Source organism: Homalodisca vitripennis, chromosome X (genome assembly GCF_021130785.1).
Source record: "Homalodisca vitripennis isolate AUS2020 chromosome X, UT_GWSS_2.1, whole genome shotgun sequence".
NCBI classification, from domain to species: Eukaryota; Metazoa; Arthropoda; class Insecta; order Hemiptera; family Cicadellidae; genus Homalodisca; species Homalodisca vitripennis.
In genome coordinates this window covers 154,852,012-154,877,722 of record NC_060215.1, presented here as the reverse complement: position 1 = coordinate 154,877,722, position 25,711 = coordinate 154,852,012, and the positions used below count along the sequence as shown (strand labels likewise).

Sequence of the window (25,711 nt, the reverse complement as noted above, 5' to 3'; positions counted from 1 at the left end):
ATTAGAGTATGAGTACACAGACAGCAATGTGTTGTGACCCAAATATCAAATACAGTGAACGTATAGTATACACAAAACACAGATCACGTCACGTTATTGTTTGTGTATTTATATCCTTAGCTCTATAGAAAGTGAATAGGATGGTGCAATGTGGTTGATCATCATGGCTGATAGTCATGGAAAAAATTTAAGTTCACTGGTTCAGCAAAGATCTTCAATTAACGTATTTTCACGTGTTCGGCCTGGAGCAAAGTTTAGTGGGGTGGTGGAAGACATTACAGCCTTAAGCAAGAACTTTACTAAAGATGACAGTGTCCTTATCATAGCTGGAACAAACAATATGGAAACCATGGGTATAAAACATTTCCTGAATGAGGTTCAAGAATTGCTCAATAAGTCCAATGATTTGAATCTGATCCTAGCCACATTACCAATGAGGCATGACCAGCCTAATTTAGATTTGAACATTTCTATAATTAATAGAGAAATTGAAAGTATTGCTGCTAACAGAAATTGTCCTGTGCTACCACTCCACCATCTACCTCGCCATCTTTATACAAATCATGGATTACATATGAACAAGAGAGGTAAATCAAGAGTAGCTGAAATGGTAGTAAAAATCATCAACAAAAATAATAATCTAAATAACACTCACTCTACGCTGAACAACCCTTGTCCATCTTTATTACCCATAGAGGGCGGAATTTCTGTTGTGGAAGCCGACATGAGGGAAGTTTTCGAAGAAGTCAAGAATACTTCATCAATTGCATTAGCACATTCTGTGTCATCAGATTTTCATATGTCAGCCGGAGTGGCTGTGACTTTTACAGAGACTACCGTTCGTGAATCAACATCCCCCAGGTCCCAGGGTCAGAGTGTTTTGTGTAGCCCTGAAAGTCAGTCTAGTTTTAATGAGTGTGTAATTGAGGTAGAAGAGTGCAGTGCAAACAATACTACACACCAACTAAATAGTTTGTATACAACTTCACCCTTAAACATAAGTAAGCAGGATATTTAGCACTATCAAAAGTAGTAAGCCTACAAAACAAAAAAATCAAAAGTCACCATTGGCCTATAAATCTGAGAACTTAACTTTAAATTTATTATTTTTAAATTTTCAAGGCCTATTCAACAAAACATTAACCCTAGAAACTTTTTTAACATCTAATAATTTGGACGTAATTGGTTTATCTGAGCATTGGCTTAAAGAAGTAGAAATTTTCTCAGCTTTGCCTGATGGTTATTTTTGTAAAAGTGCATATTGTAGAACTGAACATATTAGAGGGGGTTCCTTAGTACTTACACATAAGAGTTTGAACGTAAGAATATGTGATGTTGGTCAGTTTTGTTCTGAGTTGGATTTAGAGGCGGCAGCTGTTTTTGTGGATAATTTAAAATTGATTGTTTTAACTATATATCACTCTCCATCAGGTAACCCAAATACTTTTCTTGACTCTTTTGACAAATTGCTGCGGTTTTTGACAAAATGGTCAAATTATACATCTGTGATTGGAGGGGACTTTAATTATAACTTTGATGTAACTAAAGGTAGTAGATTCTCAAACCAATTCCTTAATCTCTTGCGACAGTATAACTTTTATCATTTGAATACTAAACCTACTCGAAAAAATAACTGTCTTGACAATATTTTTGTAAATTGCCATAGAAATAATGTACTAAATTGTAGTATTTTTAATTTTCCATATTCGGACCATTGTGGTCTCACACTGAATTTGAATATCAATGATTTTACTTCACAAAACCACACAAACATACCCAATAGTATGCATTTTCTTAAAGTTATTTTACCTAAACAAAAAGTCTCCACGTTAACAGATAGATTGGGATTCTATGATTGGAATAATATTTTTAGCTCTGATGTTGTCGGTGCTCGGAATGTCTGTTCTGTCATTCTTTATATATTGACAAACAATATTAACCATTTCTGTAAACCAGTAAGAGTTAATTCCAACAGTGGTAAAAAAAGGAATAATGCCTGGTTCAACAATGAGTTAGCTGCTATGAAAAGTAGATTAATTTTCTTAGACGTCTTAGTTAAGAATAATATGAGAAATTTCCATGAAATTAAACAAACATACAATTACTTGAAGAATCATTACAGAAAAAGTATTAAAGAAGCTAAAATCAAATTTAATACAAATATAATAGAAAATAGTAGTAACAAATGCAGAGCGGCATGGAATATCATTAAAAGTAATAATAATGTTAGTACCGTAAGTTTAAAAAATTCAGTAATATCCCCAGACACTTTTAATAATTACTTTTTGGATTCAGTGGAGACTATTAAGAACAAAATAGGCACTGCCCCTTCTAAATCAGAGCAGCTGCTTGCGTCTGCTGAGAAACCTGTTCCAAATGTACATTTTACCTGGAATATAATAACACCACTGGATGTAATCAATGCAACTAAGCGTTTAAAAAACTCTAATTGTAATGATGTTTATCAAATGTCCAATAATCTTCTAAAACAAATCATTGATAACATATCTTTGCCACTATCCTGCTGCTTTAATCTTTGCCTGTTAGAAGGAATCTTTCCTGATGAATTCAAAATTGCAAGAATTAGTCCAATTTTTAAAAAGGGATCTAAAGACAAACCTGAAAGTTACAGACCCATTTCAGTTATTCCTGTAATATCAAAAATATTTGAGCTTTTAGTTTTTGATCAGCTAAGTGCCTATTTTGAGAAAAATAATCTTTTAAGTATTTCTCAATTTGGATTTAGAAAAGGTAAATCCACAGTAGATGCAATAGATAAGCTGGTGCACGAAGTGCTACTAGCATTTGAAAATAAGGTTTTTGCTCAGGCTACCTTTTGTGACCTGAGCAAAGCCTTTGATTGTGTAAATCACTCGGAATTATTGTTAAAACTTAAATACTATGGTATTCAAAATTTGCAACTTGAATTTTTTAAATCTTATCTTTTTGAGCGGAAGCAGAAGGTTCTAGTGAATAGTGATTGGTCACAGGTAGTTACAATTAAATATGGTGTCCCCCAGGGATCGGTTTTAGGTCCTCTTCTCTTTTTAATTAGTATAAATGACTTTCCTGCTTTTATTGACTGTAAATCAATATTGTATGTAGATGATACCACTTTCCTCAACATTAATTCAAACATTGATGAGCTTAATATCTTGGCACAAAGTGCTCTGGATAAGGTATCGGATTGGTTTAAAGCAAACGGTTTTCTTTTAAATGAAGATAAAACCTAAAACATAATTTTTACTTTAAGAGCTATTGGTATTGATAATAATTTAGATAAATATTCAAATCAAGTAAAATTTCTAGGAGTTTGTTTTGATAAAAATTTAACATGGGGTTCTCATATTGATTACATTAGCTCAAAATTATCTAGGGTTATTTTTCTAATTAAAAAGCTTACTAATTGTATTGAAACAAATTATATTAGATCCGCTTATTTTTCTTATTTCCAATCAATTTTTAGATATGGTTTAATATTTTATGGAAACTGCAGCAGGATAGATGAAATATTAATTTTACAAAAAAGAGCAATCAGGATCATGTGTGGTGTTAGTTTTTTAGAACATTGTAAACCTTTATTTATAAACTTAAAAATTCAAATTATTTTCAACTTATACATATATGACTTAGTTTTGTATTCTTTTCAATACCCTAACAATATTAAGTATGCTGATCATAGCTACAATACTAGGAGTAAGGCAAGTAGGCTTACTACAATCAATTTCTGCAGACTAAATAAAACCATTAATAGTCACCAGGTTGTTTCACTAAAAATTTACAACAAATTACGTAATTTAATAAATATATACCCTAAAAAAGTGTTTTGCAATAAATGTTATAATTGGCTTCAAAACAATCCTTTTTATTCTGTAGATGAATTTTTTGCTGTATCCCATATTGATTTATAATTATATCTAAAGCTAACTAAGGATAATTGTTTATATTTTAGTATGTAAACATGTATTTATTTATTGACTTGGCTACTGGCTGTAAAGTGACTTTGTCGATGAGTGCAAAACTTAATATGACAATAAATATTATTATTATTAGTACATACTGCAATGGTTTCTTACTAAATTAAAAACAGTCAGAAAGTTTTCTATACATTTGTCACAATAGACTGAACTGTGTATTAAATAATTTTGTGTACAAGGGTCTTATTTATGATTTCTTTAACCCTTTGAGTGCTGTAGCGCTGTAGCTATTTTGATATTCATTTACCCCCTTAAATGAATGGCCTGATGTTTGTATATTTACAAGCTTTTTGGAAAAAAATCTTTCAATAACCACCTGACAGATTTTCATATTTTTTTTGTCTTTTTGCAATAAAATGAATTTAATATATATTTTTCTGGCAAAAATAAAATACGATGTATTTTTACTATGAGTGTAATTGCAAAAAAATATAATATTTTGAGTTTTATTAAAAAAATTGTTATATGTATTATATGTTTAGATTATTTTAACTATACCACATGAAAGGCCTTGAAATTATGAACAAAATTCATGTATATTATTATATTTTTACCAATAAAAACAAACATGATAAGCAATTTATAAAAACACTACTGCTAGATCACCAGCACTACCCATTCTACCACTGGGAAATGTGAATGTTGAGTTTAGCTTCAGTTCACCTTCCTTTTAGTGCAGCATCTTAAATCTGATGCTGTCACAGTCTCCTGGAGTCTGAAGTCATGTTCGTCTGAATCCAAAAAAGTCTGTGACGAAGAAGCTCAAAATGAACTCTACATGTTTTGGACATTAGAGACACTTAGACTAAAAATAATAGTGTAATCTAAGTGAAGAGGTATTCCCATTGTCTCATCAGGTGCACAATTGATGATGATGAGACAATGAGTATACCTCTTCACCCAGACTACAAACAATTTTAATCTACTAATTTAATATTACGTCAAAACAATGTAGAGTTCATTTTGAGTTTCTTCGTTGCTGGCTTTTGACGGACATGACTCCAGATTCTTCCAGGAGTCAAGTGTGTGACAGCGTCAGATTCCAGACTCTGCATTAAGAGGAAGGTGAACTGGAGCTAAACTGAACATTCATCACATTGCATCAACCTCTCCCATCATGGCTACGTTTCTGAAAAATGTTGAGCTCTTGTCTAAAAGCTGTAAGAGATGGTTTTTATTGTTTTTGCAGACCATAAAAACATAGTTAATTTATCATTCCAAAGATGAGGAAGAAAAAAAATGGCGTTAATTGATACATGAAAACATATCAAATGCAGCTATATGGTTACTCGTATATTTCAACTTCGTATTAATACTAAATATCGCTTAAATACGGATTGGCGCTGCAAGTGACAATGGCAATTTCTAAGGTTGTTACTGTGTCTGATGTGGCCATGTCACGAGACCCAAAGGGTTGATTATCATATTATTGTATGAATTTTACTTCTAAAGTAAAGTAAGTCAACATGATTAAAAGTAGTAAAAATTCTGTGAATAAACTTAGCACTTGTTTTTTTCTCTTTAGAGCACAAATTTTGATGAAATATCACTAAAACCTCTTAACACATTCACTGCGGATGACAAAATTACTGGCGACAGAAAATGCGGGACAATTTTTTGCTTTTTACTTACCCAAACCGAAGTCAGGATAGCCGAAAGGGTTGTCCAAGGTATCCCGGAAACTTCGTTGGCCGGAACGGGTGACGTCATGTCCGTGTCGAGTCTGCTTGTCATCCGCACTGGGTGCCGGTCCCCGTGTTGTATGTGCTCGCAGCGTACTAGGTTTCGGCATAAACACTCGCGAATGACACGTATATAGTACATGAATGACACGTAGTACATCAATTACACGTATATATTACATATTAGTTTGAAAAATATACAACATCAAAAACAGTTAATACTCCCCCCTCCCCGAGTAAAAATTAGAAAAAAAACTATATACATCCCCACCCACCGCCAAAGACTAAAAACTACTTATTTGTCCTCTTGATACTTATCAAAGCAACTGAGTTCACACAGACCTGGTTTGTCAGGGCACACTGCACAATAGTACACTGTTTCCTTACACTTGCCTTCTTGGTAGCAAACGCGGCACCTCCAGGTAACTGATTTGCCGTGTCCTTTACGCTTCGTTAGTTTGGAGAGACGATGCATGCTGTTGTGCTGCGATGTGATGAGCAGTGGGGCTTCCTTTGGAGGGAGCAGGTCTTCAAGAACACGAACTCGGAAGTCATACAGGGACAGTCTATCTGAGTTGTACATGTTGTACAGGTAAAAAGAATTTACTACAACAACCTGGAAAAAGTGCATTTCATTGCGACTCATTATCTTCATCAGATGAAAAATTATTGTCAATAACATCGTCTTCCTCCATTATGAATACATACACTTACACAGTCAACAGACACTATAATCCACTCACACAATATCGCAAAGCATACACAACAAATGAAAATGGTGACCCGGCGACGAATCGCACCAACTGACTCAACGAAACAAGCACACCTCGCTATGAGTGTTACAGCCTTCCCGGGCAACTGCTCAGCTCACACTGAGGCAATATGAAAGTAGCTGCCGTATGCCGAGCTCGCTGTCCACCGCCCAGTGCGCCATTTTCGCATGACGAGCATGCTCGTCACCCGCAGTGAATGTGTTAATAGACTCTTTGGGTGTAGTAAAAACCTTGTTGTTCAGTAAGTATACAGTCTGGATACATTGTTTGATACAAGCTCTTATAAATACCAGTCAGTGAACATTTTACTTCAGGAGAATAATAAGAGGAGTGCGCGAATCTTGTAGTTGGAAAGGAGTGTATGGTTTTGGAAATGTTCTACAGTATGTGTTACAAAAAAAAAGGTTGATCTTGTAGGTAATAAAAATCAAGATGTGATCTTAAAGATTTTCCTAATTTTGTATTGTCTGTATAATTGTTTTTATTAAACTGTTGTATTGTTGAAGTATGATAGACAATAGACAATAACCTTTATTTGTACATTCTTCAATAATTACAATAGCGTCATAATTTTACAAAATATATAGTGAGTATGGTTTAAATTTATTTATTTTGTGTGAGTCAATCTTGCAAATGTGGCTTTTAAGCTTCAAAGTTCCTCTGGGTCCTCCAGTTTAAGAATTCGTCAATTGTATAAGAGGGGTGATTCAGTAACCATCTTCTCAGCTCCCTCTTGATGGCATTGCTCTCTTCTTGTGGCTTGATGAATTCGGGTAGGATGTTGAAGATCTTGGCACCCATGTATGATGGTTTCTCCGAATACAATGCGGTTCTATGTGCTGGGAAAGTGAAATTTGCAGCCCGGTGGGTGTTGTATGTGTGCAGGTCTCTTCCTCTTGTCAAGTGAAATAATGAAATAATGATTTATTTTCAATAAATAATTACACTGAAATTATAAACTACTTATTTGAAAATACTAATCCATCTTTATCCAGTTGCGATGGTTTAGCAATACATAAAAAGTACAGATCTTAGAGTCTACCTTAATAATATAGTAAATAGTGCGTGCGAGCCTGTGCAGCATCTTGTACAAAACATCTTGTACAGTCTTGTACAAAACATTGTATACATTTCTTAAGTTAATATAAAATACTAAAGAATATATATTATATTATTAAACAAAAGAAGGCTAAATTTTATTCATAAAAAATGCTAATAAACTGACAATACACAAAAGTCGTAAGAAAGTTTGCATGAACAGCAAAAATTTCCATCTTAGTAACATTTTGACAAAATTGTGACAAACAATATAACAGCAATAACCAACAATTAAACTTCACCAAACATCTGAAAACCAAAAAGTAACATAATTATATCATCTAAATTATATATAGCATATATCTCTATCCTTATTCTAACTGCAAACTGTATACTTCCAATATTACTTAAAATTACTACTTTAACATTCAATATGGAATTTCCAAAACATACTAGTCAGCCTACTTCATAATTTTTATTAACTGTGATGTGTCCTCATAATTAAAAAGCCATTGTTTTACTTTATTTTTTAACTTAAATATTAATCTACACAATTTAAAATTGGCTGGTATTTCATTAAATATTTTTGCACCTAAAAAAATAAAAGATCTTGTCATTAATGATTTTGAAACTTTCGGCTTTCTCAATAAATTGGCTACTTTACTGCGTGTGTCATGATCGTGCATTATATACTCGGTTTCATTATTACCACTATGAATAAAGAAAATCTGTAGAACTTTAAAAATATATAAATGCTGTAAAGGTAATATATTGAGTTGTCTAAATAGATTAAAAGATGATTCCCTTTTCTTCCTAAACAATATAATTCTAATATAATGATTCTGTACTGTTCTTATTTTAGCGATCAAATTTTTGAAAGTTCCTCCCCAACAATGAATACCATATTGTAATTTAGAATTTATTAGAGCAAAATAAAGTGTCTTTAAAAGCGCTTGATCACATATATTTCTCAAAAAATAAAATTTCCGAATACTCCCTTTTAAACCCTTTGTTAGCTCTTCAATGTGATCCTTTCATGATAAATCTCTGTCTATTATAACCCCCAGATATTTAAACGAATTCACATTTTCTATGACCTGACAATTACAATCACGCATACCTTGGCAGCCTGATGAATGATACCTAAAATTGGTTCTCTTCATATGGGGGCCTGTTCATTCTAAAATGTAAAACTTTTGTTTTGGAGACATTAACACACATCTTATTTTCCAAGCACCATTTATTTAAGAACGAAAGTGCTTCATCTACACTGCTACATAGTCCCTGGCTGTCCCTATTCCAAAATAAAAATGCAACATCATCAGCAAATGCGGTTGTTATTGTTTGCATACATTATTACTTGTAGTATGTACAGAGATACTACAGTTAATATATTAAGCTCAATGAAACAAGTATTCGACAAGTATCTCTGGGCTGTAAACCTGCAAGAATTCGGATACACTCTTTTTGTAGAATAAGAGGTCTTTGTATATTTATTATACTGGAATACCCCCAAACTGGAAGACAATATCTAAGATGAGAGTCAAAGACTGCATAGTAAGCCACAATTGCAGTTTGTTTATCACTAATGGCCTTAATCCTCTTGACTACATAGATTCCTGAAGCCAGCTTCTTACAGAGGTTGTCAACATGTGTGGTCCATTTTAGACCGTTATTAATTGTAACACCTAGGTATCTGGCTTCATCCACAGCTTCGATGTTTGGCAGCAATCCCACCTCATCTTCCTTTCGTCCCATGACTAGCTGCTTGGATTTAGTCTCATTCACAATGAGATTGTTGTTATAACAGCACTGAACAGCCATCTCTGTAGCAATGTGAGCTGAGACTTACAGGGTTTGAGGTGTGCTATCATTGAGGAGGAGAACTGTATCATCTGCATACATTATGGTTGTTGTGTATTCTTCCAAATAACTGGGGAGGTCATTTGTAAATAAAATAAAAAGAACTGGCCCCAGACAGATCCCTGTGGTACACCTCTTAAAACTGGAAGCGGTTTGGATCTCACTGATTGAGTACATCTCTTCTCTGTGTGTGTTAGTTCAACCACCTGATGTCTGTCTGACAGATAACTCTCAAACCATCTTCCTGCAACATCTATGATACCAATGCCTTCTAACTTCTTCAACAGCTGAGTATGGTCAAGGCAATCGAATGCTTTGCTGAAATCTAGAAGGATGGAAGTAGTTGTGTTGCCCGCCTCCAACTGATCGATTACAAACTCCACTAGGCTAATCACAGCAGTAGTTGTAGATCGTCCTTTTATAAAGCCATGCTGATGCTTGGTGATTATATCATGCTCAGAGAGATGGTTCATGAGCCGGGACAATGCTACTTTCTCAATTACTTTGGAGAACGTCGATATCAATAATATTGGACAGTAGTTACCCACTTCGACTGCATTACCCTGCTTAAGAATGGGTATGACTTTGGCCCACTTGAGCCGAGATGGAAACTTTCCTTCTTTGAAAGATATATTGATTAGAAGGGTCAGTGGATAAGCAAGCTAATTACAGCACGCTTTTAGAAGCTTAGATGATACTTGGTCCATTCCAGCTGATGTTTTGCTTTTGAGAGAGGATATAATTTTCTTTACTTCTTGGACTGTAGCAGGGAATAGGAACAAGTTAGGGCCTGTGAAGTTTGGAGTTGCTAACACTAGATTTGTTTTAGATTGGCTGATTAGCATTGTCAGCTAGTGTGAAAGTGTTATTGAGGAAGTTAGCAATTTTTTTGGGATCAGCCAATTTTTCACCTCTTGGGCCAATCAGTAGTTGAGAACCTTTCGAAATTCGATGTTTCCTCTCCTTGTTTACTACATCTTTTGTTTTATTATCAGAGCAAGCAATTTGATTGGCAGTTGCCTGGCATATTAATGCCTTTAATTTGATGTCATAGTTTTTCTTTTTGAGAGCAGCGTCTTGCTTATGTTCCAGCAGACCTGTAAGTGTGTATTGTGTCTGTGGTCTCAAAAAATCTTTCCTCAAACTATCTGCTTCAGCATCTGATACTCTGTTCCTTTTTTTTCCTTTCAGTCTTGTTCTTTTACAGGGACAAGAAAGATCAATTACCACACTAACTGTTCTGCTGAAAAAGTTATAAGCGCAGTCCGTGGATGTAGTGTCTTGCAATTCTTACCATGTTTCTTGTGTCAATCTGGCTTTAATATCCAGTATATTTCTATCAGTAAAATGGTGTTTCTTCACATAAGATGGGGATGATTCATTTAGTAAACTCTTGAGGCTACAGAGCTGAGCAGAATGATCGGATATACCAGCATGCAACACTTCAACCATTAGCTCTCGACCGTCCTCCAGGTTAGAACATATGCAATCTATTGAAGATTGGGATGTAGGTGTTATTCTGGTGGCAGAGAGTGGTACTCTTGTGATGATGTATTAAAAAAAAAGCCAACTCTGTTTTTATCACCCCCAGAATAGAGTACTTCAACTAATTAACTATGTTCATCCAAAAGAGTTAATTGGTATAATAAATTCAACACCAGCTGCAATAATAGATTGAAAGTCATTTCATTACTTATTTGAGTTAAAATAATATTAATTTGTTTTACAATAAACTTTCAGATGGGCCGCTAATAAACGGTGAGACAAACCTGATAATGAATGAGGAGGAAGCTCCAAGAGTCGGTCACAACTTTATCTCTGAGGACTTCCAGGGCGTGACGCTGCTGCGTACCACCTGCCTAGAGTGTGAGCAGGTCACAGAGCGCAAAGAGACTTTCTGTGACATTTGTGTCCCCATCACTTCTCCTTCGGGCAACTATGGTAAGTAAACCTCGAAGCATTTTCCAGGTTGCTAAACTTGCACTCTATCAGAATATATCATTGCTGATATTGATGTGGTTTTAATTTTTCTCTCATCATAACAATAATCAAATTTGGTCTACAAGTTTACCAGCACAGTAACTTAAGATGTTGCTCAGTCACGGCAGTTTTTATTCCATGTTTTCTGTTCACTCTAACTTTTATATTTTCTGACTATATCTGTGTTTTTGTTATATCTTCATAAGAAAAGTCATCTGCTTTTAGTTAAGGCTTTTAGAAGGTTATAGAAGAGAAAACTGTCTTCCTATCTTGTGGTGTGATTGTAAATTATATGTTAATGAATTCATCGAAGTAGGGTGGTGCGGCAGGGTGTCCAATGTCTGAATCATGTAGACCGCATTTTATTGATCTGAGTATTCTAACGTTACCCTGTGTGTTCATGTTTCAATCAATTATGTATGTTAAAGACCATTATGCAGAATTTAATTTACGAAGCAGTAAACATGTATATAACACCAGAAATAAAAACCTTATTGATGAAAAATTTGTACGTCTAAGTAAGACGAAAAGTAATTACATACATATTGGCATAAAGCTTTTTAACAAATTACCTCTAAATGTAAAGTCTTTGTCTGTAAATAGTTTTAAATTAGTTCTTAAGAAATGGTTTTTAAAAAAAGCTTTTTATAGTTTAGACAAATTCTACAATGTTTCATTAGATGACATAATATTTTAGGTGTAATATTTATATATAATAATTTATTCTCATATTTTGTAATCTTTTTATTATTTGTTGTATTTATTGATTGTTAATTTTATTAATTGTTATGTTTGTTAATTGTTATATTTTTTCATTGTTATATATTGTTAATTGTTATATTTAGATTAAGACACATTGATAAACAACAAGCTTTCTTACATCAAATTTGCACTGAAGTCAAATGTCTACTATTTTATTTATATCATTGTGCTACCATTTAATTGACTAATGTGACAAAGCCTATTGTAACATATGTTATTTAACGGCAATAAACGAATTGAATTGAATTGAATGTGCAGGATGTGTGGGAATCGTACTTAAATTTACTGTGTACGAGAAAAATGCGGGATATGTACAGGAATTTTGAGCAAAATGCGTAAAAAGTTAACAATAAACGAAACACGTCTAATTTTTTGTGATCAAGTTCAAGGATATTGGACAGCATCTTCTTTGTGAAAGAGAGGGTGAGTGAGGTGAGTTGACAGTTTAAGGCCATTCGCCGACCGATCAGTTAAAAAAAAAAAAAAAAAAAAAATATTCAGGAAGTTTTAACAAAATTGAGAAGTCATGGTAAAGTCAGGGAATTTCACGATGGACGTTATGAATTTTAAAGATTGTGAGTGATTTTCACGAAAATCGCCAAAAATCATGTACTATGACAGAAATTTTCTGTTTAAAATATGTTTCATGGCATTGTGGTAATAACCAGTGATGTGTCGAAATCAAATATAGAATCTTTAAGAAAGATCAGGTTTGAAAATTGATTGATAGGAGTCGAAATTAGATTCTAGGGAGATTCGCTGTGTCATTATTGTCAGTATACAAATTACCTATTACAAGTACGTTTTTGTCATATTTTGTGTTTGAAAAATCGTAGTCTAAATGAGTAATCTGAGTTTTTAAAATAGTATTTTGCTTGCAGTTAGTATTAGATTTATGTATGTAAGACGCCGCAAGTCTGCTCCGTATCTTACCGGACGACAGCTGATCGGCATTACGTAAATTACCGCTCGTGAAAACATGATTTTGTTGTACTTTATGCATGGATAACAATAGATAGATAAACTAATTAACAAATTATCCTAGTTTTGTAAACCATATTGTGCTTGTAGATCTGTATTTATGTATATATATTGCCGCGAGTCTGCTCCGTAGCTTACCGGACGACAGCTGATCGGCATTACGTAAATTACCGCTCGTGAAAACATGATTTTGTTGTACTTTATGCATGGATAACAATAGATAGATAAACTAATTAACAAATTATCCTAGTTTTGTAAACCATATTGTGCTTGTAGATCTGTATTTATGTATATATATTGCCGCGAGTCTGCTTGTATATTCGCGGGCGACAGCGATCGGCATTACGTAAATTACCGCTCGTGAAAACATGATTTTGTTGTACTTTATGCATGGATAACAATAGATAGATAAACTAATTAACAAATTATCCTAGTTTTGTAAACCATATTGTGCTTGTAGATCTGTATTTATGTATATATATTGCTGCGAGTCTGCTCCGTATATTCGCGGACGACAGCTGATCGGCATTACGTAAATTACCGCTCGTGAAAACATGATTTTGTTGTACTTTATGCATGGATAACAATAGCTAGATAAACTAATTAACAAATTATCCTAGTTTTGTAAACCATATTGTGCTTGTAGATCTGTATTTATGTATATATATTGCCGCGAGTCTGCTCCGTATATTCGCGGGCGACAGCGATCGGCAGTACGTAAATTACCGCTCGTGAAAACATGATTTTGTTGTACTTTATGCATGGATAACAATAGATAGATAAACTAATTAACAAATTATCCTAGTTTTGTAAACCATATTGTGCTTGTAGATCTGTATTTATGTATATATATTGCCGCGAGTCTGCTCCGTATATTACGCGGGCGACAGCGATCGGCATTACGTAAATTACCGCTCGTGAAAACATGATTTTGTTGTACTTTATGCATGGATAACAATAGATAGATAAACTAATTAACAAATTATCCTAGTTTTGTAAACCATATTGTGCTTGTAGATCTGTATTTATGTATATATATTGCCGCGAGTCTGCTTGTATATTCGCGGGCGACAGCGATCGGCAGTACGTAAATTACCGCTCGTGAAAACATGATTTTGTTGTACTTTATGCATGGATAACAATAGATAGATAAACTAATTAACAAATTATCCTAGTTTTGTAAACCATATTGTGCTTGTAGATCTGTATTTATGTATATATATTGCCGCAAGTCTGCTTGTATATTCGCGGGCGACAGCGATCGGCATTACGTAAATTACCGCTCGTGAAAACATGATTTTGTTGTACTTTATGCATGGATAACAATAGATAGATAAACTAATTAACAAATTATCCTAGTTTTGTAAACCATATTGTGCTTGTAGATCTGTATTTATGTATATATATTGCTGCGAGTCTGCTTGTATATTCGCGGGCGACAGCGATCGGCATTACGTAAATTACCGCTCGTGAAAACATGATTTTGTTGTACTTTATGCATGGATAACAATAGCTAGATAAACTAATTAACAAATTATCCTAGTTTTGTAAACCATATTGTGCTTGTAGATCTGTATTTATGTATATATATTGCCGCGAGTCTGCTCTGTATCTTACCGGACGACAGCTGATCGGCATTACGTAAATTACCGCTCGTGAAAACATGATTTTGTTGTACTTTATGCATGGATAACAATAGATAGATAAACTAATTAACAAATTATCCTAGTTTTGTAAACCATATTGTGCTTGTAGATCTGTATTTATGTATATATATTGCCGCTAGTCTGCTTGTATATTCGCGGGCGACAGCGATCGGCATTACGTAAATTACCGCTCGTGAAAACATGATTTTGTTGTACTTTATGCATGGATAACAATAGATAGATAAACTAATTAACAAATTATCCTAGTTTTGTAAACCATATTGTGCTTGTAGATCTGTATTTATGTATATATATTGCCGCGAGTCTGCTTGTATATTCGCGGGCGACAGCGATCGGCATTACGTAAATTACCGCTCGTGAAAAACATGATTTTGTTGTACTTTATGCATGGATAACAATAGATAGATAAACTAATTAACAAATTATCCTAGTTTTGTAAACCATATTGTGCTTGTAGATCTGTATTTATGTATATATATTGCCGCAAGTCTGCTTGTATATTCGCGGGCAACAGCAATCGGCAGTACACGAGTTACCTATCACTAAAACTTGCTTATTGTTGTACCTTGTGTATGAAAATCCGTACATAGATATTCTAATCAACAAGTTATCCTTGCAGTTCCTGTTTATATGATATGTATCTTCAAGTATGCTGCGCATATTCGTGTACTGCAGCCGACGGGCAGTATACCAATCGATAAAACATGTTGTCGTACTTTGTGTATAAAAAAGCGTAGATAGATTACCAAATTTTAATATTTGTCAATAATATTTTTTTTCAGTTCGTGTTTTTCTTGATTTTGCCAGGTAAAATTGTCTTGATTTTTTTTTAAGTACTAAAATGCTATGTATTAAAATTGCTTGGGTTACAGAATACTACAAAAAAACACAAAGTAAGGTAATAGTATTGTTTTTAAAGGGTTTTTTTATCTATGCATTTAATAAGCGGAATATGCCCTAAAATATTACTTTGTAAAGATGTTGCTTTTTTACATTACTTTTGTAATGGTTGTAAAAACAGGTCACCGATTGTTTGCCTCAAATGTCGCCGAAGGTCACCAAAAGTCACTCTTCAGCAGTAGACACCCACTTGTAATTGTCAACATTTTATATTTCTTTGAGGATTCAGAAGATGAAAGACAAGTTTTATAGACCTTCTGAAACTTTCTGGGGTCGGATTGTAAATTATTCCAAACACCGAAATATACTGCATATACAGCCTATCATTATATTAACTTTGACTGATCTGCTTGTAACTTTGTCCAAATAAATATTAGCTTTTCACTAACTTTTAAATTTACTGTTGTATTTTGATCAGTATTTGTGACCATACTTTTGACACTCATATTATTTATAATTAAAACTAACTTTAGTAAAGGAATTTCTTCAATACAACAACTTGTTTAGTCTAGTATACGGTGGTGTATGGCTGTCAATGGTTGGCATACTTTGTTACTAGCCTTGAAAGAAACATTATACTCATGTGTTTTTTTTAGTACTATAGATAGCTCTTCTATTTTAATTTATGAAGTGTAATACATTTGCTATTTTGGTTTTTTGCTTTTAAAAAGTGTTACAGGACAGTCAATTAACTTCTTCAAATCCCTCTCTTATTTAAAATAAATTTAAATTCACACAAATTGAAAAAAAGAATACATATTAATGTACCAGATATATTTTAAAGGCAGTAACTAAACATTATCTAGCCTTGGAATAGACTTGCGGTTTTTTCGGTTCTATCGTCCTTGATTTTTAAAGATAGGTACTTGAAAAATGCGGGAATTGTACAGGAATTTCAAGATTAAAGCTAACTGGACACCCTGTGCGCTTGCCATTAGAAAAACAGTCTAGTGGACATAAAACAGGGAATAAAAGTCATGTGAAAAATTTTGTTTAAAAGTTAAAGTGAACTTTCCGTATGTATAACTGACATGTTGGCACAGAGGAGAACAACAGCTCGCTGTACCACTCGGCCATGGTGACAGAGGAGCTGCTCCAAGACACTAACAAGTACTGGTGCGAGCAGTGTTTGCGATACAACGAGGCTCGGCGCTGCGTACGATTCGAGAGCCTGCCTCGGCTGCTGGTACTGCAGCTGAAGAGGTTCAGTTCCAGCTACGGGTAAGGTGTGAGTGAGTGCTGAAGCATGAGTTCCTCCAGTAGGTCACTGGAGTTGCTTGTTACTGAGTTGTAATTACAATGTGCTGTGTAGCTACGGGTAAGGTGTGAGTGAGTGCTGAAGCATGAGTTCCTCCAGTAGGTCACTGGAGTTGCTTGTTCCTGAGTTGTAATTACAATGTGCTGTGTAACTACGGGTAAGGTGTGAGTGAGTGCTGAAGCATGAGTTCCTCCAGTAGGTCACTGGAGTTGCTTGTTACTGAGTTGTAATTACAATGTGCTGTGTAGCTACGGGTAAGGTGTGAGTGAGTGCTGAAGCATGAGTTCCTCCAGTAGGTCACTGGAGTTGCTTGTTACTGAGTTGTAATTACAATGTGCTGTGTAGCTACGGGTAAGGTGTGAGTGAGTGCTGAAGCATGAGTTCCTCCAGTAGGTCACTGGAGTTGCTTGTTACTGAGTTGTAATTACAATGTGCTGTGTAGCTACGGGTAAGGTGTGAGTGAGTGCTGAAGCATGAGTTCCTCCAGTAGGTCACTGGAGTTGCTTGTTCCTGAGTTGTAATTACAATGTACTGTGTAGCTACGGGTAAGGTGTGAGTGAGTGCTGAAGCATGAGTTCCTCCAGTAGGTCACTGGAGTTGCTTGTTACTGAGTTGTAATTACAATGTGCTGTGTAGCTACGGGTAAGGTGTGAGTGAGTGCTGAAGCATGAGTTCCTCCAGTAGGTCACTGGAGTTGCTTGTTCCTGAGTTGTAATTACAATGTACTGTGTAGCTACGGGTAAGGTGTGAGTGAGTGCTGAAGCATGAGTTCCTCCAGTAGGTCACTGGAGTTGCTTGTTACTGAGTTGTAATTACAATGTGATGTGTCTCAAATGTTTTTCTCTCAATCTTGATCCTCTGATTTCTACATGTATCAGATTTTGATTGTGCCATTTCTCAGTGATATGTCTGAATAACAACCAGCTACAAGTCAGTTCTTCCCCTCCCCCCTTATTGGAAAATGTCTCAATTAGGAGTACTTACGATCTCCCTATAGCACGGCAGTGCAAGGGAGTATACAGTATACAGTACTCAGACTATTGTATACTTGAATAACAACCAAAACCAATTACCCAGTACAGTACAGTGGGTGTATTGATGTGAACAATTCATTGGATAAAAACCGGTCTCAATCAAGTAGTGTTAATTAGTAAAATGCCATCTCTTCACTGTAGAAAGGAAACAGTTGTCACAACACCAGTATTTGGCTAATTGTTTGGTTTACTAACATTAACCCTCCAACTGCGCTGTGTTTTCACTCATGTGCTACACGTTTTTGGTAGTCTTGCAAACATATGTTGAAAATAAATAATCAGTACATCACAATTAACAAAGTGTAATACATTACATATATATATATTCAGTTAACTGTGCGGATTAGCTTGAAAACCTCATCACAGTCCTGACAGTAGATGTTAGAAACTCAGCATTAATTGTCGGTATTTTCGCTTATATAGTAAAACCAGTTTTCTTTAACTATAGACAATAGACAATATTCTTTATTCATAAACGTTGAGTTTAGAATTTTTGTCAATTCAATAAAGGACATACAGAACAGAAAATTTAAAATATCAGTTCATGATGCAATTGATTTCCAGTTTATGAACTCTTGAATAGTGTAGAAGGGTCGCTGGAGAAACCAACTTTTGAGTGAGTTCTTCAGGTGTTTGACTGGTGTTTTCTTCAGAGAGTCTGGTAGAATGTTGAAATAGATTGCTCCTTTGTATGATGGTTTCCTCTCATATAAACTTAGGTGGTGTGTTTCAAGAGCAAAGTGGTGTCTATTTCTTGTGTTGTAGCAGTAATGGTCTCCAGTTCTAGTCTGTCCAGTTGTTACGGAGTGCAAAATAGTATCAATTATATAAAGAGCTACTACTGTTAAAATCCTCAGTCCTCTGAAGGCTTCCCTGCATACAATTAATCCATATCTAAGATGGGACTCAGAGAATGGTAGGCTGATTTACCCATATCTATATTGCTAATTTGTTTAATTCGTCGTACTACATAAAGACAGGAGCTAAGTTTTTTGCAGAGTTTATCCACATGAGGCTCCCAGGATAGTTTGTTGTCTAGAGTCAGACCTAGGTATTTTGTTGATGTTGTTACCTCTAGCTCTGGGAGACCCCTGTGATGGTTTTGGGAGGCAATGAAAATTAGCTGCTGTGTTTTCTTCTCATTTAGTACCAGATCATTGATATGGCAGTATTGCTTTGCCATATCAAAAGCTATATATGAATTGATGTCAAGTTGTTCTTTGTCTTTCTCAGTAATAATAAGGGCAGTGTCATCAACATACATCACAACCTTGCAGTATTTCTCCAATATAAATAAATAAATAAATAAAAAATGCCTTTATTTACAAGCGATACTCAGTTTACACTGTTTTTCAGTACAACTCAAGTCAAGTACAATAAATATGTCCCTAAGCTAATTAAATAGATAACTTATACTGACAATAACTTACATGCACATAGAACATAATTACAAAAAAAAAAACATGAATTTACAAATCCACAGAAAGAGCTCTTTAGTCGTTTTTTTAAAACTGGTAACTGAGTTTAAAACTTTGACGTTACCGGGGAGAACCATTGTACAACTTCGGACCGAAGTACGAAAATCCTCTCCTCCCTACTTACTTCAAGCCTCACCCTAGGCAAGGTGGAGGGTCCTGTTTTGTCGAGTTGCACGCTGAGAGACCTCATCCCGGTAAACGAGCTTTTCGCAGAGGTACTCCGGTTCTTTGAGCTTCAGAGTTTTGTGTATCATGCAGCCGGTGAGTATCCCGCACACGTCCTCCATGGGAGCATGTTAATAGCAGTTCTGAAAGGGGTCACGTGATCACGACGCTTCAGTTGGAAAATGAAGCGGATTGCAGTGTTTTGCATCTTTTGTATTCTAGTGACATTTTTCCCTTGAAATACTATTACCGTATGCAGGATAGCAGTACTGAAATACTGACAAAACCAACGACTGCATGAGACGAAGTTTTGTAGGTCAGGTAAAAGATCTCTGAAACCTATATAAACCTCTTAAACGACCAAGCGCTCGTTTGAATGGCGTAAGTGACATGATGGGTAAAGGTGAGCTCACTGTCTAGCACAACACCCAGGGTCTTTACAGTGTTACATACAGCCAGGCTTTCTCCGTTAAGCCTGACAACTAAACCTTGGTCATTCCCATCAAGTCAGTAACAGTTTGTGGTGCCACATGCAGAACATTACACTTGCCTACGTTCAGCTTCAACCCATTTTTCGCTGACCATACGGAGATTTGCTGAAGGTCAGTGTTTATGTTGTTTGACAGCTAAATATATCCTGCTGGGTTCGTAAGCCAAGTGCAGTTGACAGTCATCTGCATATAAATGAGCCGTGCAGCAGCTTTGTATACTGTCTGTCATATCGGAAGTGTACAGATTGAAGAGAAGTGGACCCAGACAGGATCCTTGAGGGACACCTCGCTGCTTGAAGAGTGGCGAAGAAGTGTCACTTCCCAGCTTAGTGACTTGTTGCCTACTACCCAAGTATGATTTGACCCATCTCACAGTATTATCGTCGAAGCGCCATATAGCACATTTTGGCCAGCCATCATCTCATGGTTGATCGAGTCAAAGGCCTGGGAGTAGTCTAGAAGTTACAAGTGAGTTTTGCAGTCCACGATCTTTGGCTTGAAACATGTCACTGAACAAATTTGTCAGCGCTGAACAGGTACTGTAGTTTTTGCGAAACCCTGACTGCAATTTAGGAAGCAACTTATTATCTGCAATGTATTCATTCATTTGAGCGATAACTATTTTTTCTAACACCTTTGACATTGCTGGCAAGATAGAAATTGGCCTCAAGTGTTGTACAGATGTAGGGTTGGTATTTTTGGGCAATGGTTGAATAACACTAAATTTCCAAGCATTGGGAAAAGTACCTGATCTAAAGCTTTCATTCAAAAGATGGGTGATTGCTTTAATTGCATATGGGCTAACAGCTTTTATCATTTGGATGGAGATCTCGTCCGTTTCCAGTAGCGTGAGATTTTTATTGCGTCAATAGCCCATCTGACGTTATCATCGGTAATAGTCTTGAATTTAAAATGTTTCTCCCATTACCCCTTCTATTAGCTTCCAAGAATCTAACTAAATCCTTATCCTACCTCCAACCCTGAGCCCATCTCAACAAAATATTTATTCATTTCATTAACCTCTAAGCTGTTTTGAAGAGTTTTATTCGTTTTATCAGGAACAATATCACACTTTCGAAGCATCTCCAGAATTCCTTAGAAGACTTAGTACAAGTAAGGTTATCAGAGAAATAGTCTTTTTTAGCTTTCCAAATTAACTGGTTTAACCTGTTTTCTAACAATTCTGTATTGATTCCAGTCACTTCTCTGTCTGGTTCTCCAATATTGATTTCTAAGTTTATTCTTAGTCTTAGTGAGTTCTTTGAGTTGATCACTTCTCCAAGGGGCTTTCTTCTTCTTTGTTACCCGTTTGCAGACAACTGGTGCATGTTCATCAAATATTTTCTTAATATTACTAGTAATAAAACTGCTCAATTTCATTCACTCCTTCCATGCCTAGAGCAATATTCCAATTAACATTTGAAGTAGTTTCTACTGCCTTTTTCGGGGTCAAATTTTGGAGTAATCTCGGTATGTGATCAGTTTTGAGCTTGGCCTTACTTTAGGCACAAAAATCTCACCAAAAAACAAGTTTTGTGATCTGTCATAACCTGCCCACGATGATCTTTAATGCTTGCAGTGTCTACTACAACCGGTTCTCTTGACTTCAGTCGACTTGTCCACGATAATATGGTCGATTAATATTGTGGGAAGTCATTTGTCAAAAGAGTGTAAAGCACTGGACCAAGCACAGATCCCTGAGGTACGCCTCTTGTTACTGGTAACAGTTCCGACTTTATTTTGTGAATTATTCCGTTGCTTGATGATGTAAGCTCTACGAGCTGTTTCCTGTTGCTCAAGTAGCTTTTGAACCAGTCTGTCTCTTTGTCTTCAATTCCTAATGATCTGAGTTTTTTAATTACTAAGCCATGCTCTAGGCAGTCAAAGGCCTTACTGAAGTCTAGGAAGATACTTATGGCTATACAACATTCTTCTAGTTTGTCGATGATAGATTCAACTAGCTGAGTTATTGCTGTGGTTGTTGATTTATTCTTCTTGAAGCCATGCTGTCTTGGAGTAAGAAGTTCATTTTTATTCAGGTGGCCTAGAAGTCTTTTCAGGATGACATGTTCTAGAACCTTTGAGAAGGTGGATAGTAGTGAAATGGGGCGGTAGTTGCTTGTTTCATTCGCATGACTGTCTTTATATTTAGGATATATTTTTGAAGTTTTTAAACAATTTGGAAATATTCCTTGGGAAAGAGATTTGTTAATTAAATTTGCTAGTGGGATGAGAATTTCATTTTTGCAATATTTATATTGACTGAAGTAAATTTTATATTTTCAGGGTCTGAACTTTGCAATAGGGAACCTCAACACTTGAGTGTGGTTTGATGTTATATACACGCACTAACTAAGAACCCCATTATGTGGTTTGATGTCCATATAACGCACAGCGATGAGCCCATCGTGTGGTATTATATTTTAGACAATTCTTGAAATATTCTATGTGACTATAAGAGAACATTGTAGGCAAAATGGTGGAAAATATGTTCATATTGTTTTTTATTCTGGTTGTTTTATTTGACTGAATATCAACAATGTTTAACAAGCCTCTGTCAGCTGATTGTAGTTACTATGGCGGTGATTCTTTCCTACCGTATTTATGGATTCTTTGTCAGTAAAGTTGATTTTTTTATTGAAGTGATTATCTTGTGATGTTTTGTATCTCAGCTATGAAAAGTTATTAAGATGACAATTCAGGATCGTGAAATTGATCACTGTAGTGGATTTTTTTTTGTCTGACGGTGATAAATAAGATTGAAGCCTACAAAAATAATTACATAATCGAATTATCATATGAGATTCATCGTAAGTTTTATGAGTGAAAAAATCGTCATGGACTGGCAAAATGATGTAAGTAATACGTTGAGACTTTACTAAGCCTCTGCGTATTCGTACTGGCAAGTCCCACTAGCGCTCACTGCACACGTCAAAACAACCATGCAAAAGGGTTAAAATAAAACTTTTCATTCTGAAGTTAAAGTAGTGTGTTTTGTAAAATATCTGATGCCGTGATAAATCTATTCTCTAACAATATATTATAAGGGTCAGCATGGAACATTATTATAAGTGCTACAGAACATGTAAGTGAGTGTATATTCAGTGTAATACTGTGTTTTCAGATCAGTGGTGTCCAAAGTGAACGAGTACATGCCCACTCCCCTGACTCTCAGCTGTTTCTGCCTCAAGTGTAAAGATGTGGAGGAGAACAAGAAAGTGCATCATGCGTAAGTTGGATATTCTATCCTCACTGAGTTATTAGCTTTGGGAAAACAAAGTTTTTCTTTCATATACCTTAAATTTATAAAAAGTTAGATTCGATCCATTGGTGCTATCTGGCGGATTGGACAATCCAAAAGTCTGCATCACAGAACTACTTATTGATGAGTACTGCTGGTTTGCAAAATTTTGTCAACCTTTTACTAGCTCTGTTTTCTGAATTTTAGTTCTCAATTAATTTTGGAGTAGTATTGTTTGTTAACAGCAACTGTTCTATTTTGTAACCTGCAACTGGAAAAAACCCAATATCAGGCTTTTTAGATGATTTTTAGATTTGGCCTACCATTTTTGTTATTACATCCTTATAATGTGTTCAAAATGTATCAGTATTGATACTAATAGAAAGAGGAATGTACAAGTACTGAAATAATAAACTTTCTGATCATTGTCGTGTTCCGTTACATATCTGTATGTCTTGTAATTTCTGAACTAATCAAATCAAATTAAAGAATCCTTTATTCATATTGTGCAATATCCAGAATATTGTCACATTTAGTAAATATCAAATAATTAAATAGCAGTACAAAATATAAATATGTTAACTCTGAACACCATTTTGAATACCACTTGCTACAGTGTTACACTACACATATGATTTAAATAAATATCTTACCATTGTATTAAAAAAAACTCCTTTACAGAATAAAGGTTTTGTCAGGTAATTTTTGCTTTAGTGCTTTTTAAATTTTATTTGGTCTTTTAATAAGTTTTATTCCCTGTGGAATTTTTGTTAAAAAATATTGTACGCATATAAGTAGATTTCTGTTTAATAAGTTCTTATCTCGGTTTTTAAAAAGTTTTAGATTCCTGTGTTGTATTGTTGAACTATCTCCAAAGGTAGGTATTTTATGTAAAACAGCCAGTTTCTAAAATGTATACTGTATACAATATATTCCCAGTCCCTACTTTAGTATGTTACTGGCTCTCTCCACTCAACTATGTCTTACATTCTTGTGTACTGCACCAGCTGTGCAAGCTACAATAAAATGTATACTGTATATAATATATTCCCAGTCCCTACTTTAGTATGTTACTGGCTCTCTCCACTCAACTATGTCTTACATTCTTGTGTACTGCACCAGCTGTGCAAGCTACAATAAAATGTATACTGTATATAATATATTTCCCAGTCCCTACTTTAGTATGTTACTGGCTCTCTCCACTCAACTATGTCTTACATTCTTGTGTACTGCACCAGCTGTGCAAGCTACAATAAAATGTATACTGTATATAATATATTCCCAGTCCCTACTTTAGTATGTTACTGGCTCTCTCCACTCAACTATGTCTTACATTCTTGTGTACTGCACCAGCTGTGCAAGCTACAATAAAATGTATACTGTATATAATATATTCCCAGTCCCTACTTTAGTATGTTACTGGCTCTCTCCACTCAACTATGTCTTACATTCTTGTGTACTGCACCAGCTGTGCAAGCTACAATAAAATGTATACTGTATATAATATATTCCCAGTCCCTACTTTAGTATGTTACTGGCTCTCTCCACTCAACTATGTCTTACATTCTTGTGTACTGCACCAGCTGTGCAAGCTACAATAAAATGTATACTGTATATAATATATTCCCAGTCCCTACTTTAGTATGTTACTGGCTCTCTCCACTCAACTATGTCTTACATTCTTGTGTACTGCACCAGCTGTGCAAGCTACAATAAAATGTATACTGTATATAATATATTCCCAGTCCCTACTTTAGTATGTTACTGGCTCTCTCCACTCAACTATGTCTTACATTCTTGTGTACTGCACCAGCTGTGCAAGCTACAATAAAATGTATACTGTATATAATATATTCCCAGTCCCTACTTTAGTATGTTACTGGCTCTCTCCACTCAACTATGTCTTACATTCTTGTGTACTGCACCAGCTGTGCAAGCTACAATAAAATGTATACTGTATATAATATATTCCCAGTCCCTACTTTAGTATGTTACTGGCTCTCTCCACTCAACTATGTCTTACATTCTTGTGTACTGCACCAGCTGTGCAAGCTACAATAAAATGTATACTGTATATAATATATTCCCAGTCCCTACTTTAGTATGTTACTGGCTCTCTCCACTCAACTATGTCTTACATTCTTGTGTACTGCACCAGCTGTGCAAGCTACAATAAAATGTATACTGTATATAATATATTCCCAGTCCCTACTTTAGTATGTTACTGGCTCTCTCCACTCAACTATGTCTTACATTCTTGTGTACTGCACCAGCTGTGCAAGCTACAATAAAATGTATACTGTATATAATATATTCCCAGTCCCTACTTTAGTATGTTACTGGCTCTCTCCACTCAACTATGTCTTACATTCTTGTGTACTGCACCAGCTGTGCAAGCTACAATAAAATGTATACTGTATA

The 25,711-nt window shown here is 35.2% G+C and overlaps 1 protein-coding gene across 2 annotated transcripts in view; it reads left to right on the top strand.

Annotated features, from left to right (window-relative positions):
• Positions 1–25,711, top strand: part of LOC124370042 (ubiquitin carboxyl-terminal hydrolase 1) — a 70,282-nt gene that overhangs the window by 31,185 nt on the left and 13,386 nt on the right. For both annotated transcript variants that reach the window (XM_046828357.1, XM_046828359.1), the window contains exons 6-8: positions 11,074–11,274; positions 16,667–16,844; positions 23,174–23,278. In XM_046828357.1, the coding sequence (XP_046684313.1) occupies positions 11,074–11,274; positions 16,667–16,844; positions 23,174–23,278 (484 nt within the window). The remainder of the gene's footprint in view (positions 1–11,073; positions 11,275–16,666; positions 16,845–23,173; positions 23,279–25,711) is intronic.